Source organism: Amblyraja radiata, chromosome 1, assembly GCF_010909765.2.
Source record: "Amblyraja radiata isolate CabotCenter1 chromosome 1, sAmbRad1.1.pri, whole genome shotgun sequence".
NCBI classification, from domain to species: Eukaryota; Metazoa; Chordata; class Chondrichthyes; order Rajiformes; family Rajidae; genus Amblyraja; species Amblyraja radiata.
The window spans coordinates 59,443,967-59,464,774 of NC_045956.1; the positions used below are offsets into that span (position 1 = coordinate 59,443,967).

At 39.9% G+C, this 20,808-nt stretch overlaps 1 protein-coding gene across 3 annotated transcripts in view; it reads left to right on the forward strand.

Moving 5' to 3' along the window:
* smarcad1 (SWI/SNF-related, matrix-associated actin-dependent regulator of chromatin, subfamily a, containing DEAD/H box 1) overlaps positions 1-20,808 on the forward strand; it is a 96,010-nt gene that overhangs the window by 29,615 nt on the left and 45,587 nt on the right. For all 3 annotated transcript variants that reach the window (XM_033022451.1, XM_033022458.1, XM_033022442.1), the window contains 5 exons: positions 900-960; positions 11,373-11,476; positions 13,908-13,997; positions 15,896-15,980; positions 18,343-18,746. In XM_033022451.1, coding sequence (XP_032878342.1) covers positions 900-960; positions 11,373-11,476; positions 13,908-13,997; positions 15,896-15,980; positions 18,343-18,746 — 744 coding nt within the window. The remainder of the gene's footprint in view (positions 1-899; positions 961-11,372; positions 11,477-13,907; positions 13,998-15,895; positions 15,981-18,342; positions 18,747-20,808) is intronic.

Below are 20,808 nucleotides of genomic sequence, written 5' to 3' on the forward strand. Positions count from 1 at the left end.
CTTTGAGACCCACCGCAGGGTCGTGGACTTACCATTGAAACCGATCCCTTGCCTGGGATCAACGCTCCAACCGCAGCCTGTGGATTTCACCACCCAGGAGCTCGCAGTCTCGGGTAGAGACCGATGTCGGGAAGTTCCAAACTATGCAGATGGTTCAACCAGCCCCGACCTGGGGTCCGATTGCCCAGCGTGAGGAGCTGACATCCCCTGGTGCAGGAGCTTGATCGCCCCGACGCGGAGGGCCCGACTGCCGGCTACGGGAGCCAAGATCGTCCCGTCAGCGGAAGGCTCGTGGTCCCCAATCGTGGGAGAACAAAGAAGGGAAGAGTGAACTTTTTTTCGCCTTCCATCATGGAGAGGAATATGTTCATGTTAAATTATTTAACGGGTTTTGTTGCTTTTTAATGGTATGACTATGGCAAATCAAATTTCTTGTACGTTGTAAAACATACTTGGCTAATAAAGTATGATTATGATTTACTTGAAGACAAGAATGGATGGTAATAAGGGCATTCATCATATGGGCATGTGAAGCGGGCTCCAATTAATCATGGACTTGTCATATTTAACAAAGAAGGAAAGCAAATTGTACTAAGCAGCAGAGATTGTGACAAGTTACTGCCAGTATCATCATAATAATTTTAATTTTCCATACTATATTAGCAGAAGGAATCCAGATATTAACATTGCCCAGTAGAAATTATAGAACTGAGAACACATCGAGGATTAATTTTAGGATCTACAAAATATAGATGGTTCAATTCCTCGCTGAATAAACTTAAGAGGAATTGAGAGTAGCACCATAGATTATAACTGTTCTGAAATTAATCTGGGATGAATACACTGTTCTACAAAATGTTTTAATACCACTCTTTTTATTTTCCTTCTCTCTCATCAAGGTAATTGAGTCAACAAGTACATTGGATGCAGCTATAGCTATAATCATATTTAGAGAACAAGGTAAGCCATTTTCTATAAGGAAAACAGTGTGTCCCATTCGCAAAGTATATGAAAAAACAATTGTCTTAAATTTGTTCCATAAAATATGTACTAAATTGAGCTGACTGGTATATGGGGATTCCATATACAACTGCTGGCTGTCTGTTGTGCCCAACTTAGCTGAATTAAAACAAACATGTTGGGCAAGTCCTCACCAACTCTCACCAACCTCTACATAGGCGCCGTAGAAAGCTTTTTATCAGGATGCATCATAGCATGGATGGGGAACAGCTCCATCCAAGACTGACAGAAATTGTAGAGAATTGTGGACGTAGCCCAGACCATCACACAAACCAACTTCTCTTCCATTGATTCCATTTACACCTTGTGTTGCCTCGGCAAGGCCACCAGCATGATCAAGGACCAGTCACATCCTGGCCACTCTATCTTCTCCTCTCTCCCATCAGGCAAGAGGTAAAGATGTATGAAAATGAAAACCTTCAGATTCAGGGGCAGTTTCTTCCCAGCTGTTATCATGGCTCAATTGTAATCATGTATTGCCTTTCGGCTGACTAGTTAGCACACAACAAAAGCTTGGTACACGTGACAATAAACTAAACTAAACATTAAACTCTGAAACACATGAATCAGATTCTGGTGAATCTGACTTCTCACTCTGCAACCATATTTTTTGTGGATAGCCTGTACTGAATCAATCTTAACATTTTAGAGACAATGGAGGGGGTTGAGAGAGTCCTTCGACTTTAACATTTAACTTTTTCTCATTCTTTTAAAAATCTAGTCTTGCAAGCTGTGCAAAATTAGTGACAGGTGATTTAATGCCTTTTAAATCTTATGGCAATGCAGTTATCAAAGGATGATTGAAAGTATTTTCCATCAGTTAACGTAATTATTGAATATTGAGCATTGTGTGTTCCCACAAGATTATTCTTTTTGTTCACATTCAATACCATTGGAACGCTTGTTTCTGAAATAAAAGTAGTGCAATTGAACTCCTTCCCACAAAATTGCTGTGAATGGTAGCTAAAACCTAACCAGATTATGCTTCGTTATAGTCCGTCTTTAATGTGGCATCATTTAACAATTTGCAATATTTAAAATACAATAGAACAAAAATATGACCTATTTACATGTTCAATAATCTCCTCCAGGCATGTTAAGGCACCACCCCAACACATTTGCTTTTACAAACATTTTTAAAGAGCATATGTGCCAAATGACAGCTGTTTTAACCACTACAAAAGTAAATTTGCATCTGTAAAACTCATTTAATCAATCAATCAGTTTGCTTTTGTAGAAATGGGTATGAATTTGGACTGAAATGGGAAGAATAAATATGTTTAACTTGGTATATTAATTTATGTTATAATAGATGTGGTATGAGTGTGCTGGCAATGACATTCTGTTGTTTGTTGATGGTGTGGAAAATATCACAATGTGATGTGTTATAATGGTTTGAAACTTTGGTTCCATAGAAAAATCTAGTTGGATATATTTTTCTCTCTAAATGGGTAGAAACCATATTGTTTTGAACAGGTTCTGGAAGCTTTTATCACAGGAAGGACGATTAAAGTCCTTATCCTCCTCTTGTTCTCTTCTGGTCAGGTCAGGAAAAAAAACCTTCCGTTTCAAATTAGTTATTTGTGTAAAGGCAGGATGCAGAAGAAAACCATATGATAATTATAACATAGCAACTGAAAACTGTAACCAGGAATGGTTGGGTTAACATACGATGAGCGTGTAACATCACTGGGCCTGTACTTGCTAGAGTTTAGAACAGGGGACGGCAACCTGGTTCTGCATAGGGGCCGGGACGCATGTCTGTGAGCGGATGGCGGGCCACATCTATTACGTGTACGCATGGATCCCGCCCAGGATGGCAGGCATCAAATTATGTGTTCACAGAAGGTAGACAAAAATGCTGGAGAAATTCAGCAGTTGAGGCAGCCTCATGCAATCCTTGCACGTCTTACCCACTGAGTTTCTCCAGCATTTTTGTCTACCTTCGGATTTTCCAGCATCTGCAGTTCTTTCTTAAACTTGTTCACAGAAGGTGCGCGTCTGTGCCGGCAGCTTTGCGCAGGATGCGATACAGCCAGAGCTCGGCCACGCTCGGCGGGCCGGATGATTACGGGAAAAAAGATCTGCCTGCAGGCCGGATGATTTTGGGTTAAGGGCTGCATTTGGCCCGGGGGCCGTAGGTTGCTGACCCCTGGCTTAGAAGGACGAGGGGGTACCTCATTGAAACTTACCGAATAGTGAAAGGCCTGGATAGAGTGGATGTGGAGAGGATGTATCCACTAGTGGGAGAGTCTAGGACCAGAGGTCCGAATAAAAGGATGTGCTTTTAGAAAAGGGACAAGGAGAAAATTATTTGGCTCAAGGGTGGTGAATCTGTGGAATTCATTGCCACAGATGGCTGTGGAGGCCGTCAATAGATATTTTTAAAACGCAGATTGAAAGATTCTTGATTATTAAGGGTGTCAGAGGTTACATAGAAACATATAAAATAGGTGCAGGAGTAGGCCATTCGGCCCTTCGAGCCTGCACCGCCATTCAATATGATCATGGCTGATCATCCAACTCGGTATCCCATCCCTGCCTTCTCTCCATAACCCCTGATACCCCCTGTCTTTCCTCAGATTAGGAGACCAAAACTGTACGCAATACTCCAGGTGTGGTCTCACCAAGACCCCGTACAACTGCAGTAGAACCTCTCTGCTCTTATACTCAAATCCTTTTGCTATGAATGCTAACATACCATTTGCTCTCTTCACTGCCTGCTGCACCTGCATGCCTACTTTCAATGACTGGTGTACCATGACACCCAGGTCCCGTTGCATCTCCCCTTTTCGTAATCGGCCACCATTCAGATAATAGTCTACTTTCCTGTTTTTGCCACCAAAGTGGATAACCTCACATTTATCCACATTATACTGCATCTGCCATGCATTTTCCCACTCACCCAACCTATCCAAGTCACCTTGCAGCCTCCTAGCATTCTCCTCACAGCTAACACTGCCCCCCCAGCTTCGTGTCATCCGCAAACTTGGAGATGTTGCATTCAATTCCCTCATCCAGATCATTAATATATATTGTAAATAGCTGGGGTCCCAGTACTGAGCCTTGCAGTACCCCACTAGTCACTGCCTGCCATTCTGTAAAGGACCCGTTTACTCCTACTCTTTGCTTCCTGTCTGCCAGCCAGCTCTCTATCCACATCAATACTGAATCCCCAATACCGTGTGCTTTAAGTTTGCATACTAATCTCTTATGTGGGACCTTGTCGAAAGCCTTCTGAAAGTTCAGATATAACACATCCACTGGTTCTCCCTTATCCACTCTACTAGTTACATCCTCGAAAAATTCTATAAGATTCGTCAGACATGATTTACCTTTCATTAATCCATGCTGACTTTGTCCAATGAATTCACCACTTTCCAAACGTGTTGCTATCCCATCTTTAATAGCTGACTCCAGAATTTTCCCCACCACCGATGTTAGACTAACTGGTCTGTGATTCCCCGTTTTCCCTCTCCCTTTTTAAAAAGTGGGGTTACATTAGCTACCCTCCAGTCCTCAGGAACCACTCCAGAATCTAAAGAGTTTTGAAAAATTATCACTAATGCATCCACTATTTCTGCGGCTACTTCCTTAAGTACTCTGGGGTGCAGCCTATCTGGCCCTGGGGATTTATCGGCCTTTAATCCATTCAATTTACCTAACACCACTTCCCGGCTAACCTGGATTTCACTCAGTTCCTCCATCTCATTTAACCCCCGGTCAGTCCCTTGCTATTTCCGGCAGATTATTTATGTCTTCCTTAGTGAAGACCGAACCAAAGTAGTTATTCAATTGGTCTGCCATGTCCTTGTTCCCCATGATCAATTTGCCTGTTTCTGACTGCAAGGGACCTACATTTGTTTTAACTAATCTTTTCCTCTTCATATATCTATAAAAACCTTTGCAGTCAGTTTTTATGTTCTCTGCCAGTTTTCTTCCATAATCTATTTTCCCTTTCCTAATTAAGCCTTTTGTCCTCCTCTGCTGGACTCTGAATTTCTCCCAGTCCTCTGGTAAGCTGCTTTTTCTGGCTAATTTGTACGCTTCATCTTTTGTTTTGATACTATCCCTGATTTCCCTTGTTATCCACGGATGCACTACCTTCCCTGATTTATTCTTTTGCCAAACTGGGATGAACAATTGTTGTAGTTCATCCATGCAGGTTTTAAATGCTTTCCATTGCATATCCACCGTCAACCCTTTAAGAACCCTTTAAGGTTATGGGGAGATGGTGGGAATATGGGGTTCAAAGGGAAAGAGATCAGCCATGATTGAATGGCAGAGTAGACAAGACCATAACATCTCCACCACCGTGTTTCACAGATGAAACATTGTGCACATTGCACTTCATTTCCAAAACACAATTCCTTTTCTGCAGAGTAACCAAATTTCAGAATGAAGTATATTTGCATAGCCCATTTCATTGTGCAATTGGTGCATCTTACTGGTATAAAAATAATTGTTTCATCTTAAGCCAACCATGGCAACTGAGATCCATACTACAGAATGCAGCCTTCAAGGGACGATACAGTGCAAAATATAGTTCTCAGTATTGTAGAGCATCAGTTTAATTGTCCTAAGTCTGCAATGGGGTAGAGGTGACTTGGACAGTGCCCTGGTTTACAGAACAAGCATTCAGAAGCCTGATAAGAGTGGAAGAAGCTTTTTTCTCAGCCTGGTGGTGCACAAGCTTCCGTCTCTTTGGCTGGACAGAAGGATTGACCAGGGAGGGACAACTCCTTCATTCTGTTGGCTACTTTTCCAGGGCAGTGTGAAATGTAAGTGGAGTCAATGGTGAAAAATCTGGTCTGTGTGATGGACTGGAATACATCTACAATCTCTGCAATTTCTTGCGGTGTTGGGCAAAGGAGTTTGCAACCTCAACATTGATGCAACCCAGTAGCCCTGACCCCATTAGCAATAAGACTTGTATGCAGTCAACCTTATTAATTTGTCTGAAGTTCATTATGTCCAATTTTGGACAGGAAATTCAGAATGAAATATTTTTGTATGAATCCTAATTAACTCTTGTAGAAACACGGAACTGCAAATGCCGATTTATAAAAAGAGACACAAGGTCCTGTAGTAACTTCTCCAATTTACTTCTCCAATTTCCGGTAGCCCTTGTTGTGTCCTCCCCTTCCCAGCTCTCCCTCAGCCCTCTTGCTCTTCCTCTTCCTTTCTTCTTCCCGCCCTCCCCCACCCTGCATCAGTCTGAAGAAGGGGTTCGGCCCGAAACATTGCCTATTTCCTTCGTTCCATAGATGCTGCCGCACCCGCTGAGTTTCTCCAGCACTTTTGTCTACCTACGATTTTCCAGCATCTGCAGTTCCTTCTTGAACGTCCTGTAGTAACTCAGTGGGTCAGGCAGCATCTCTGGAAAACATGTATAGATGATGTTTCTGTGTCCTGATCCAAAATGTCACTTATCCATGTTCCCCAGAGATGCCGCCTGACCCGTTGAGTTATACCAGAACTGGCACCAAGGTGGCGTGTTGACCAGATGATAACATATCTGGTTTCTCCCCATGATATATTTCAACCTACCTCCATTATATCTGTTAACTTTGCCCCTGCCTTAGCTCATCTGCTATTAAAATAATCTCATCCAAGTATTTTGTTTCCTGAAGACTCGACCATTCCAATTTTCTGCTGGCTGGTCTCTTCCATTATGCAGCTCATCCAAAAATTGACTAACTCATTTGGATGATTTGCATCATGCCCCCTTCACCCCACTGCAACAAGGCTTGCTAACCAGCTATGGCCTCTGGGCTCTGTTTTAGATTCCCTTGTTCATTGTTTACAAGTTGCTCCCGAGCCTCTCCCTTCCCTGTCTCTGTAAGCTCCTCTGGCCATAAAGGCCTCAGTGATCGCTGCATCTATTTTTGGCCTATTGCCCATAAGGTTTTCATCGCTTCATCTTTGCAAAGCATGCCATATCTGTAACTGCTTCGATTTTGGTCACCAGCCATCTTTGTCTCAGTAGTTTGTTCACTCCTAACATGCTCATTAAAACTTAGTTCTTTGCGCAAGTTTCTGCTCGTCCCCTGTAATCTATCCCCTTGTCTGGTTCTATATCAGATCAAAATTGATATCACTTGAAAAGCCTTGGGCTTTTCTATTGATAGTGTTGTACAAATTCAAGTTTATTGTGGTCACTTTATTGTGGTCACTCCCAACATCGCGGAGCTGGGGCCGCGGGCGCCTGGCCGCGGGCGGCGCTGGATTTGGAGCGCCGCGCAGCCAGGGGTAGAGTTGCCGGGGTCGGAGCTACAACCGGCGCCGCCCGCGGCCGGACACCCGCAGCCCCAGCTCCGCGATGTTGGGAGTCGGCGGCCACAGCGCTCCGGAGCTTACTGCACGGCGCCCCGGTAAGGCATTGCCCGCTCCCCGCCTCTCCGACCAGGTAGGGGACTAAGAATTAAAGTTTCCCCCTTAACCCCCCCCCCCCCCTTCACATAAAAGCCCTCCAAACTAACTGACTAACATTTAAGCAATGATTTACAGATGTTTAAGTGTCTCCCCGGTCTCCGCAACCACAGACCTGGGTTGACCGTGGGTCGTTTCGGGTCAAGTTTGGCGCCAAACGCGAGCTTTGGTGTGCAGACGACATCCTGGAAAAAATGTCCGGTTTTCGGAGCTTTTCGGTTTCCGGAACTCCAGATAAAAGGTTGTGCACCTGTATTACTCATTGAGTGAATGACAATGAAATTGAGATTTTAAAGCAGCTGAAGGCCAGGTGCTTGGATACTTCATAATTAAGTATCCAATGTAAATTGAAAGCATTGTTTTGCAACTGTTTGTTCACGATCATATACTTTAAGACACTCTTCCTTTAAATGATATACAACCAGGCAGACAATCTCTCATTAAGTTTAAGAAGGAACTGTAGATGCTGGAAAATCGAAGGTAGATAAAAATGCTGGAGAAACTCAGTGGGTGCAGCAGCATCTGTGCAGCGAAGGAAATAAGCACCGTTTCGGCGCAAAACGTTGCTTATTTCCTTCGCTCCATAGATGCTGCCGCACCCGCTGAATCTCTCATTAAGCCTAGCCTACTGTAGCTATTTATCAAAATGAAATAGAATATATAAACAATGTATGGTATATGCACATCATGTCTTGAATGAAAGGAGAAATGAAACATAATTGCATTTCCTTCATTTAGGGACGAATAGACCAAAGGGAATAGACTACCAACTAAATCGTTTGAGAGTTGTGATACTGCTTTGATTGTGTGGAAAATGGCACCGACATTTTACACCCTCGTTCACCAAAATAACTTTTTGCTGCACTTGTTTTTTCCCTTTTGGCCTCAGTGGTTTTACCATGAAGTGCAATAAGCTAAAATAATTCACTGTGATATAAAAATAGTACCATCCTGTTTTGCTCGGAAAAATTTTAAATTTTGTTTCAATATTTACAGTCGTGTTTGTTCTCATAACATGAATCGTATTAAAAATTTGTCGATGATGCCTTCCAGTTTAGCCATAGCTGAATTTACAAACTATTGTATCAAATTCCTTGTATTTTTACATACTTGTCTTATTTATTAATTACAGCTACAATTAATATCTACTACATAATAGGAAATGCCAAAATATATACAGTGCCCTCCATAATGTTTGGGACAAAGACCCATCATTTATTTATTTGCCTCTGTACTCCACAATTTGAGATTTGTTAATCCCCCCCCCCCCCCCCCTCCTCTCCCCTCCCCTCCTATTTCAGGGCACCATAATGTTTGGGGCACATGGCTTCAGAGGTGTTTGTAATTGCTCAGGTGTGTTTAATTGCCTCCTTAATGCAGGTATAAGAGAACTCTTAGCACCTAGTCTTTCCTCCAGTCTTTCCATTACCTTTGGAAACTTTTATTGCTGTTTATCAGCATGAGGACCAAAGTTGTGCCAATCAAAGTCAAAGAGGCCATTATGAGACTGAGAAACAAGAATAAAACTGTTAGAGACAGCAGCCATACCTTAAGCTTATCAAAATCAACTGTTTGGAAGAAAGAGAGCAATTGTAAGCTTACTAATCACAAAGGGACTAGCAAGCCAAGGAAGACCTCCACAGCTGATGACTGAAGAATTCTCTCTATAATAAAGAAAAAAAAACACCTGTCCGACAGATCAGAAACACTCTTCGGGAGTCAGGTGTGTATTTGTCAATGACCACTGTCCGCAGAAGACTTCATGAACAGAAATATAGAGGCTGCACTGCAAGATGCAAACCACTGGTTAGCTGCAAAATTAGGATGGTCATGTTACAGTTCGCCAAGAAGTATGTAAAAGAGCAACCACAGTTCTGGAAAACGATCTTGTGGACAGATGAGACGAAGATTAACTTACATCAGAGTGATGGCAGGAGAGAAGTATAGAGGAGAGAAGGAACTGCCTAAGATCCAAAGCATACCACCTCATCTGTGAAACACGGTGGTGGGGGCGGTGTTATGGCCTGGGCATGTATGGCTTCTGAAGGCACTGGCTCACTTATCTTCATTGATGATACAACTGCTGATAGTAGTCGCATAATGAATTCTGAAGTGTATAGATACATCCTATCTGCTCAAGTTCACACAAATGCCTCAAAACTCATTGGCCGGCAGTTCATTCTACTGCAAGACAATAATCCCAAACATACTGCTGAAGCAACAAAGGAGTTTTTCAAAGCTAAAAATTGTCAATTCTTGAGTGGCCAAGTCAATCACCCGATCTGAACCCAATTGAGCATGTCTTTTATATGCTGAAGAGAAAACTGAAGGGGATTAGCCCCCAAAACAAGCATAAGCTAAAGATTGCTGTAATACAAGCCTGGCAGAGCATCACCAGAGAAAACACCCAGCAACTGGTGATGTCCATGAATCGCAGACTTCAGACAGTCATTTCATGCAAAGGATCTGCAACAAAATACTAAACATGTCTACTTTCATTTACATGACATTGCTGTGTCCCAAACATTATGGTGCCCTGGAATGGGGGGACTATGTATAAACACTGCTTTAATTTCTACATGGTGAAACTAAAATGTATAAAAATGGCCTTAGTCATGTTTTAACAATGTGCACTTAACCACATGTGAATTTTTCTATTATAAATCTCAAATTGTAGAGTGCAGAAGCAAATAAATACATGATGGGTCTTTGTCCCAAATATCATTAGGGCACTTTCGGAACAAGGTTTGTATGCATTCTCCATCTTGCATGTACAGGTACACCATTGATTTTCTGGCATCCTTGGTTCCAGTGCCTTGCCGAATTATACGTTTTGCCAGACCAACAGAGCTCACGTAATAATAATTCAACAATACACCTCTGATCCACTAATTATACCACACCTGCGTCTAAAGCACCATGAACTGCTAGATCTCCACCACCAACAACTGCAGATGTAAGCAATTATTATTTTTGGGACTGAGGTACACGTACCAAAATAGTTCTCACCAGCCGCAATGCAATCTGTGGCCTCCCAGTAAATTTAAAGTGCACACTCGTAATCTTGTTCAGATTAAAGGAGGTGCCGGTCGAACAGTTGCCAAAAAATCAGCAGTGTACCTGTATTATTCTGTTTCTTCCTCATTTTGGCACAGAACCCAAATTTGACGTCTTTAATTACTGGACTTGTGTAAGACCCAAGATGGTAGTTTTGTAACCATCTTAAAGATAATTGACCTTTAGAGGGTGTGTGATGAACATTTTACATTAGAGGAATGTAAACTGACTACATCCATGTAAAGTCATTTACAATTGGACAAAATTAAAACGATTGGAATAGGTTTCATTAAACTTGACAACATATTTGTTGGTCGGTCTAAGAGTACCTTCAGGATAGACTAGGTTTATGATTAATTTATTTTTGTTACGTGCATCAAAGTACAGTGAAAGGCTTTTTTGTTGCATGCTATCCAGTCAGGAAAAAGGCCATACACAATTACAATCAAGCCGTCCACAGTGTACAGATACAGGATACAGGAATAACATTTAGTGCAAGATAAAGTCCAAATAAAGATAGTCAGAGAGTCTGCAATAATATAGATGGGAGGTCAGGACTGCTCTCTAGTTGGTGATACGATGGTTCAATTCCCTGATAACAGCTGGGAATAAATTCCTGAATCTGGAGGTATGTGTTTTCAAACTACAGTTCAAGAAGGCAACTTACTATGTTGTTGAGTGCTCCTAAGCAATGGGCTGTAAAATGTAGCCATGTTACTATCTCATCCAAAATGAATTAAATATTGATGCGTTCTTAATCTCTAGGTTTTGTTATGGCTGAATACATTGTAATCTATTGACAGATAATGAACAAGACTGCATGGGAAAAGTAGGCAATTGAAAGCTTGTCTTTGTGATTTCAGCCACTCCTCGGAAAAGGAAACTGAGCACACTCGAAAATAACAGTTCTGATGAAAGTGATGACCTTCCTATTTCCATTGCCACAAAGAAGAAGAAAACTAATCGAGTAGGTCTTGAATTAGTGCTGCCAGAAACCTATTCCAACTCCCTTTTGTTTTAATTTGCTGATTTGAATGCAAAAATATTTAATGATGTTAAAATTATCACAGCAGCTTCATCTGCTAAACAGTTTGGTAAAATATATTTAAAATAAGTTAAAGGTAGGTGTATAGGAAAAAATGTTTTACTTTGGTTTGATTTTGTTCACCTGGGGAACCTAATTCAACATTATTCTACTGCCAGTGTTATAGATGTAGTATCTTAACTTTCATAAGTACTTGTGTAAAGCCAGGATATTAAGGGTATTTTAAAAACAAATTCAAGCCTCTCATCTTGTCTGGAAATTCTTAACTTACTGTTGAACACAACGTTTTCTTAAACTCTGGCTTTATAAATGTATGCACATTCTTAAATCTTGACTGACCTACTGTTTCCTCTTTCTTTGAGTTTGTTGGTTTGTTTTAAAGCCATGGCAGCATCAGATTTTTTTTTACAGATAACAAATATAATCTAATCTAATAACAAATCCTGTGCATTTATCTGGGTAGGTCATAGATAACAAAATTAATAAGGAACTAGGGTTTAGTTCTAAAATCTTTCTTGCCAGATGGCCCCCTTTATTTGTTAGGCTGCTTCAGTAGTTGTAATGTACTTTTTGAACATTTCTCATTTAACTAATTCTGTTTTGGCCAAACTGACATGAACGTTACAAAGAGATCAAATTGGTTTGGGAAACTCAGTTTGAGATTCAAATACCATCTCTACTTTATAATTGCAATATTGATGGATAACCCTTATTTTAAAGTGAGCTGAAGACACTGATTTATCACTGTGGTTAAAATTATGAATAAATTCAATTTGTCAAGCATGTTCATGCCTGCCCACAATCTGACCCTGTTTTCCAGTCAGTGTTTTTTGATTTGACCAACAAATAACCCCACACTACAGTTTGCTCATTCCATCTGGAGGATGTGAAGCAGATACATTATGTGGTAAAGGGGTAGCACTTGTCACTTTTTCTGGAGGAAATGTTGCCCTTGAATTTAAGGTCCCAAATAAGCCTTTCTATCCTAATATAACTGTAAGTCTAGATCCATCTGCACTGGATATGTTACAAATGGGATCCACTTTGGACGGGTCGGCATGGGCAAGTTGGGTCGAATCTGTATAATGCTGTACGACTCCGTGACTGATTTACCATTATTCTGATTGAGGTACAAATCCAATTGGTGTTAAACATCATCGTTTTTTTTCTGTGAAACATTGCCATTACAACTGAAGCATGTACAAATACACACCAAAATTCCCATGCACATCTAAATATTGGATTTGATACTTCCTGTCTGCTTGTATTCTTCCGTTTACCTTTAGTTTAGTTTGGCGATAGCCTGGAAACAGGTCCATCGGCCCACCAAGTCCGTGCCAACCAGTGATTCCTGCACATTCACACAATCCTACACACGCTAGGGACAATTTACAATTATACCATACCAATTAACCTACAGACCTGTATGGCTTAGGAGTGTGGGAGAAAACCAGAGAAAATCTATGCAGGTCACAGGAAGAACATACAAACTCCGTACAGTACAGCACCCGTAGTCGGGATCGAACCTGGGTCTCTGGCGCGGAAACAGGTCCATCGGCCCACCAAGTCCGTGCCAACCAGCGATTCCCGCACATTCACACAATCCTACACACGCTAGGGACAATTTACAATTATACCATACCAATTAACCTACAAACCTGTATGGCTTAGGAGTGTGGGAGAAAACCGGAGAAATTCTATGCAGATCACAGGAAGAACATACAAACTCCGTAGAGTACAGCACCCGTAGTCAGGATCGAACCCGGGTCTCTGACGCTGTAAGGCAGCAACTCCACCACTGTGCCACCTATGTCATTGGTTCTTTTATGGACTACAACATCAGGATCTACATCTATTCTAACTGTAAAGACTTGTCGTTTAGATTAGAAATAAAACATGGAAACAGGCCCAGCATCCTGAGATTTAGACAATGTTAATTCTCCTACATGGGTACATTTACAAACAGGAAATAATTTTAGTTACCATCTTATGAAACAGGAATTTTATTTATTTTTCTCAGTTTTGTAACTTGCTTGAGTTTAAGACTAGCACACAATTGGAACATTTTCTCTTTTTGAAATATAAATGATTCTTATTGTTGTTTCTCTAGTTCAGTTTAGTTTTACTTTCAGAACCAATTTTCATACAGACAATTAAAGGCCGAGAAATATATGTGATTACTTAAAGGGGTGGGGAAATTTGCACGTGTGTATTCATAAGTCATTAGATTGATGATATGTTGTAATAAAAAAAGAATATAAATTTTAAATGCCTTCAAACCATTGCTGATTACATTAACTCATTCAATTTTGATACCTACGTGACATATTTTGTAACTTCCCATTTAATTTAGCTTGAGTCACAAGATTCCATTGAAGATTATGAAAAAAAAGACTCTTTACTGAGAAAGCTGCACAATAAGTTTCCAGGTTTAGATAAAGAGGTAAGTAAATTCTTCTTAAAAAAATCATTTTAAACATCTTTTACTTTAAGGATGTATTTTGAATTATTTCAAACCCAGCTGGTTAGTTGCATCCCGCCTGGTCAGAAATTGACTTTTTGATTGGGGTGTCTATTTTAATAGCTTGCAAAATGGGTTGGTGCCGATTGTGGCACCAACTAATGGGCTGTGGCTTCCTATTATCTACAATCTCATTCTTCAAAGTAAAGCTCAGCATTTAATACCGTCATCCCCTCCAAACTGGTTATCAAGCTCTCAGATCTGGGTCTCTGCGCATCCCTCTGCAATTGGATCCTCGACTTCCTCATTCACAGACCACAGTCTGTCCGTATTGGTGGAAATGTGTCATCCTCGATAACAATCAGCACGGGAGCACCTCAAGGTTACGTGCTCAGCCCCCTGCTGTACTCACTCTATACTCATGACTGCATAGCCGGATATAGTGCGAACTCCATCATCAAGTTCGCCGACGACACCACTGTTGTGGGACGTATCACTGATGGGGACGTCAGAGTATACAAATGAGATAGACCGATTGACCAAATGGTGCCAGCACAATAACCTGGCTCTCAATACCAGCAAAACCAAGGAACCGATTGTGGACTTTAGAAAGGGTAGAATGCGAACCCACAGTCCCGTTTATATCAACGGGTCGATAGTGGAAAGAGTCAAGAACTTCAAATTCCTGGGTGTGCATATTTCCGAAGATCTCTCCTGGTCCTAGAAGCAATTATAAAGAAAGCACATCAGCGCCTCTACTTCCTGAGAAGACTACGGAGAGTCGGTATGTCAAGGAGGACTCTCTCGAACTTCTACAGGTGCACAGTAGAGAGCATGCTGACCAGTTGCATCGTGGCTTGATTCGGCAACTTGAGCGTCCAGGAGCGGAAAAGGCTGCAAAAAGTTGTGACCACTGCCCAGTCCATCATCGGCTCTGACCTCCCTATCATCGAGGGGGATCTATCGCAGTCGCTGCCTCAAAAAGGCTGCCAACATCATCAAGGACCCACTCCACCCTGGCCACACACTCATCTCTCCGCTCTCTTGACGACTTGATCTAGAGTTTAAAACTGAATCAAAGTAGACATCTCTGTTGACTTTACACTAAACTTAATGTAAAGTAAAGTAAAGTAGCCTTTATTGTACAACAGATTAGCTTTAAGGAATATGTTGAGATATGAATCTATTATATTGATATGTCCAGCCTGTAGGCAATTTGAAAGAGTCAACAATGCCTTACGATGAAGTTAGCCTAAGTTAATTCTATAAATAATTTTTTGGTCGTAACTCTTATTGTCTTCATTGTGCACAAGAATTGTATGCAGCCATATATGTATGTCAAGGCCAGAACATATTGAGAAAAGACTAGCTACAGCCCAAAATTTGGTCTTTCGTAGATCAGATGTAAAATTAGTCACCAAAGGTGCCAGGCGAATTCCTGTTCCTTTTCATCATTCAATTAAAATAAACAATAACAGAATTAATCAAATTGTGAAAGTTTAAGTTATACATAAAGGTCTGATTGGGTTATCAGACCGACAGAATAATTACTCATTTCAATTATCTTAAATATAAACTAATGAAAATCAAAAGTATGAAACTGTTAATATTTAATAACTTGCATAATGCTTATTCCAACAATGGAGTAAGGAGTCAAATAATGCTAATGGATAATTTGCTGCGTGTGAATACTCGGTACTGAATATTTTGATCATAGCGTTGGTAAATACCCAGCAACAGTGTCAATTATGTTGTCAGAATAAAGGTTTATATGAATTGATCATTATAACTATAACTCTATAAGCTTAATTTAATGTAGCTTGAGTAAAAATATTAATTTTATCATTGTTATCATTGCATATCATTATTTTCTTTATTAGGAGCTTAGGGAGGTCTTGGAAGAACATGACTGGTCCTACTGGGAGGCCTTGGAAGCCTTGCAGGTGTTTGCCAATGAAGATTCAGGTTATCTCTATTTTGTTCTTTTGTTTAAAGTCAAAGCTTGAAAGGGCTTTAAAAAAAAAGCTTGTCAAGGGAAATATGTAAACTTAGAATATTTTCTTCCACAGTTTCAAGCAGTAAATATTGCAGTATTTAGTGCTGAGGCGAGTCAGAGATTCACAGGTGATCTAAGGCGGAGTACATTTTTCTCAAGTAAATTAGTTTTAGGCAAATTACTATCGTGCACAAAGCACAGTGTGTTCTGGGTTGTTGAGTGTGTGTTTTGGGAGATAGAGGTTAACTTTAATTTGATAATGCACAACTTTCCCTCTCTCCTTAAACCTGTGCACTCTAGTTCTTCATTTCCCTAACCTAGGGAAAATACTCTCCATCCACCTGTTCCAATATATTTTGTTTTATTATTGTAATTCTTCATGTTTTTAATTATTTTATAAATCTTCATGTCGTCAGAAGTGACATTCCTCACTAAAATTAATTACTCCCTTAACAGTTCCACAACTTAAGTGTTAACTTAAATAAAAGGTTAGAATTGTCATAGCTCTAGCTCGTAATAAATGTGACATTCCAGCTTGCATCCAGTTTCTATTACAATATGGATGTGTGCGCATATTCTTGTATTCATATTGAATATCTTAGCGTGCTGAAACTCTTTTACAGAACAAGTTTAAATGAATTAATACTGAAAAAGTAGCAAGCCTGAGGTTGAGAAACAGTTTAAAATCAGCAAGGTTGATTAAAAGAGGAAAGATAGAATATGGATGTAAGCTTGCAGCGAACATAAAAACAGACCACAAGTGGTTCTATAAATAAGTGAAGTTTTTGAAGACATGTCCTCAATGGTTAGAAAAATGTAAATAGTAAATGGGAACAAATAAATGGTAGAAAATGAAATGAAATGCATTGTTTAGATCTGCCTCCGTAAGATATTGCGCGGTCAACAAAAGAATAAATTGAAGGAAATTGGGATCGCTAAACAAATAGTAATTAATAAGGCTTAAAGGCTGACAAAGCCTCTGAACCCAACAAACAACTTCCCATTTGATAAGCTGTGACCAGTGGGCATTGCAGTGATCAATGGCCTTCACAATATCAATCAGTGATTAGGATGCCAAAATGTAATGTTTGCAGAGCGTACGAAATATATATTCACTGAAAAATAAGGGGATCTGATTGAAACTGTAAAAAAAATTACTTGCTTGACTTACTGGAGCTGGTTTGGGAACAGCTCCATCCAAAACTTTGTGAAATATTGGACACAGCCCAGACCATCACACAAACGAACCCCCCTTCCATTGACTCCATATACCTCACGTTGCATCGGCAAGGCCAGCAGTGAAATCAAGGACGAGTAGCTTGCTGGACACTCTTTCTTCTCACCTTTCCCATCGGGCAAAAGATAAAATAGTGTGAAAACACACACCTCCAGATTCAGGGACAGTTTCTACCCAGTTGTTATTAGGCAACTGAACCATCCTACCACAACTAGAGAGCCATCCTGAACTACTATCTATCTCATTGGAGACCCTCAGAATATCTTTGATTAGACTTTACTGGCTTTATCTTGTACTAAACATCATTCACGTTATTCCCTTTATCATGTATCTGTACACTGTGAATGGCTCGATTGTAATCGTGTGTAGGCTTTCCGCTGACTTGTCACCCATGCACGTGACAATAAAGTAAACTAGATGCAGGGAAGAAGTTTCTGATGGCTGAATACTACAGGACCAGAGATAACAGCATCAGCATAAGGGGTATATAATTTAGAACTGATGGGGAGAAATTCATCTGAGCGTAGTGAACCTGTTGAATTTTATATCCTAGAAGGCAGTGGAGGACAAGCCATAACTTACTCTAGAAGAAGATAGACGTATATCTGAACGTTAAAGGGATCATGGGATATGGGTGAAAGCTGGAACAGGGTACTGAAGGAGATGATCAGTCATGGCCTCAGTGAATGATGGTGCAAGCCTGTATGGACAAATAGTCTATTACTCTCAAGGACAAAAAGCTCTGAGGTTACTCGGCAGGTCAGGCAGCATCCCTCGAGAACATGGATCTCCAGGGATTCTGCCTGATCCGCTGAGCTATTTTAGCACTTTGTGTCCTTTTATGTATTAACCAGCATCTGCAGTTCTTTATTTCTAGTCTATTACTTTTATAAAACGTTTATTTCTTTTAAGCCTCTCAGCTTAACAATTTAATGACATTGACATCTTTATCTTGGTTCATAGTGCACATGTAGCTTTAGGTAATCTAGTACTCTGTATTAAGAATTTATTAGTTAAAACTTAAGAGATGATCTTTTGTTTAAATTTAAACTTTCTCTCCACTTTAACTGAAACGTATTTATTTATATTTGTAGATGAAGTGCCTTGTGAGCCAGAACCCGAAAACGTAAATGGAAAAGTTGCCATCTCGAATTTTAAAACACAGCCAAAAAAGATATCAGTGCAGTCAAAACCAACTGGATCAAAAAAAGAACAGAACAATAAAATTAAAAAGCATCACAAAGGACAAAAAGCTAGCAGAATAGTTCGGAGGGACAGTAGTGATTCTGATGTGGAATCGATTAATTCTGGTGGTGATAGCTCCCTTGATGAAAACTACAGCAGTGAGGGTGAAGAGGTTGAAGATGAATACAGGACTAAAATTGTCAGTTTCCTGCAGGATGCTACCGTGGATGAACTTTACCTCATACCTCAATGTTCTTTGAAAAAGGCTCAGAAGATTATTGAACTCAGGCCTTTTAACAGTTGGGAGGCACTGGTAAGACAAATGTATTTTTATAACTTGAAAAACATTGCATAGGACACATTTATTGTGCATATTGCTCTTTACTGGGGGACCTCTTGTGATTAAGGTGAGAGGGGCAAAGTTTAAAGAGATGCGCATGACACTTTTTTTCAGAGTGGGTGGTGGGTTCCATGAACGCGATGCCAGGTCATTGGAAGCAGATACCATTGTGCCATGGAAGAGGCGCTTAGATAGACACATGGATATGAAGCGAATGAAGAGATAGGCACAGACATTGTGGGCCGAAGGACCTGTTCCTGTGCTGATTTTGGTCTATGTACTATGATTAGATTCGGACAGTAAGATCATCCTGAACCAATAGCATTTGAAATAAGAGTCATATGATCATACTTTAAATAATAAATAGGAAGGGTTTTCCTTAAATTCTATCAGATTGGCTGGTAATTCTGTCACTCATTCTGCTGGTGTAGAACCTTTATCTGTGACTGAACTAGGTAAAGGAATTCGTATTTAGGTTCGGGGCACATCAGCCAATTCTTGCTGTTTTAGCTTAAAAAATAATGGAACATTATAATGGCTCATTATTTTAACAGTTTCAAATGAATAGAAAGCTCCTTTGGGCAGCAACATGGCTTGAGATGCATTCTAGTTTGGACTTGTTTGGACACATCTTGGCGGAGAGGTTCTTGCTCTGTTTGAACATTATTGGTTTTATTATTCGATAACAAAGGGTTTTATTTCAATCCCTTTGCATCTTTTACTTGGATCGTAGTATACATCTTAAAAACTTTTTGTAAAACCACCTAAAAAATAGATTTTCCTTCAGAGGATAGTGTTTCAATGGTGAGTAACCATTTTGCCTTGAGATTGAGCTCAACTATATAGTTTTACTTTTTGCAGATGTTAAATTATCCTTATCTTTTTATGATTACTACTTTATTATAAAATGGCCAGTGTTTGCACTTCTCCTGCTGTATGACATAGCAAACATTCAATGTACTTCTGTAACTTTTCAATCGAAAATGTGCCTTAATCTAGGTATGTTGCAAAGCCTACCTGAAGCGTCGTTGAAGATCTGCTGCTGAGGGTGTGCGCGATTTTGGCGCCGTTTAGAGGGGGCGGGTTTAAAACGCGATTTTCTCTAAGCTGTTCCAATCGAAAATGTTCAGCCTAGTTAATTATTAACGAAAAATCGCTGGAAGACCCCGTCGCAAAAGCTATTATTAGGTTTAAAGGCCTTGAATAATAGTTATAGTAGTTTAAAAATCAATCTCTAAACCCGCGACCGCCAGCAACCGCAGGGTCTCATAAAGCAAATAGCAGAAGTTAGGTTGTATATTTTTACATTAAAAAGGGCTTCTAAAGATCCCTTTATACTAAGTTTAATATTGCGAGTAGCTCAATTTGGGCCCATTATATCGCGCAGTATTTTTCTGGGCATTTGGGGCACAAATCTACCGCAATGTGAACGTTCTAAACCAGCGCGTTCCACAGGGACCCACTGGAAAGCTGATTTAAATGGGCATTTATTTACAGCAATTAAACACTAAATTCCTTCCATTTGGCCTATAAATTAATGTAAATGAGATTTAAAAATCATGTTTTATTGTGAATTATTTGTGAATATTATTTGGACATTTAGGCTATTTAAAAATGTTAATCATTTATTAAGAAATGGATAGATGTTTAGATCTAGTAATTGAAGTCTGAAATTAGCTACAATTAGGTAACTAACTAATTATATGCTTTAATTTCAGGTCATCCAAGTAAGATTATTTTATATTTGTTTCAGAATGCTTCAATCTATGATAACTGAAAATTTCATTCAGTTCTCTTAATTTTTAAGAAAGTTATGGGCTTTTGACTGTTCACGATCACAGCTTTTTTGTTATGTCCATAGAAAATCAATAGGGAACAAGATGCTCATTTCCCAGTATGAAAATGGCCATAACTTTTTAAATACTTGAGATATGAAAGTGAATTAGGTGTCAAATTAAACTTATTTTTATGCTTTATCTGATGGGATAAATTACAGACTTGATTTTTAAAATCTCAAAATTTTGTAACATTGCTA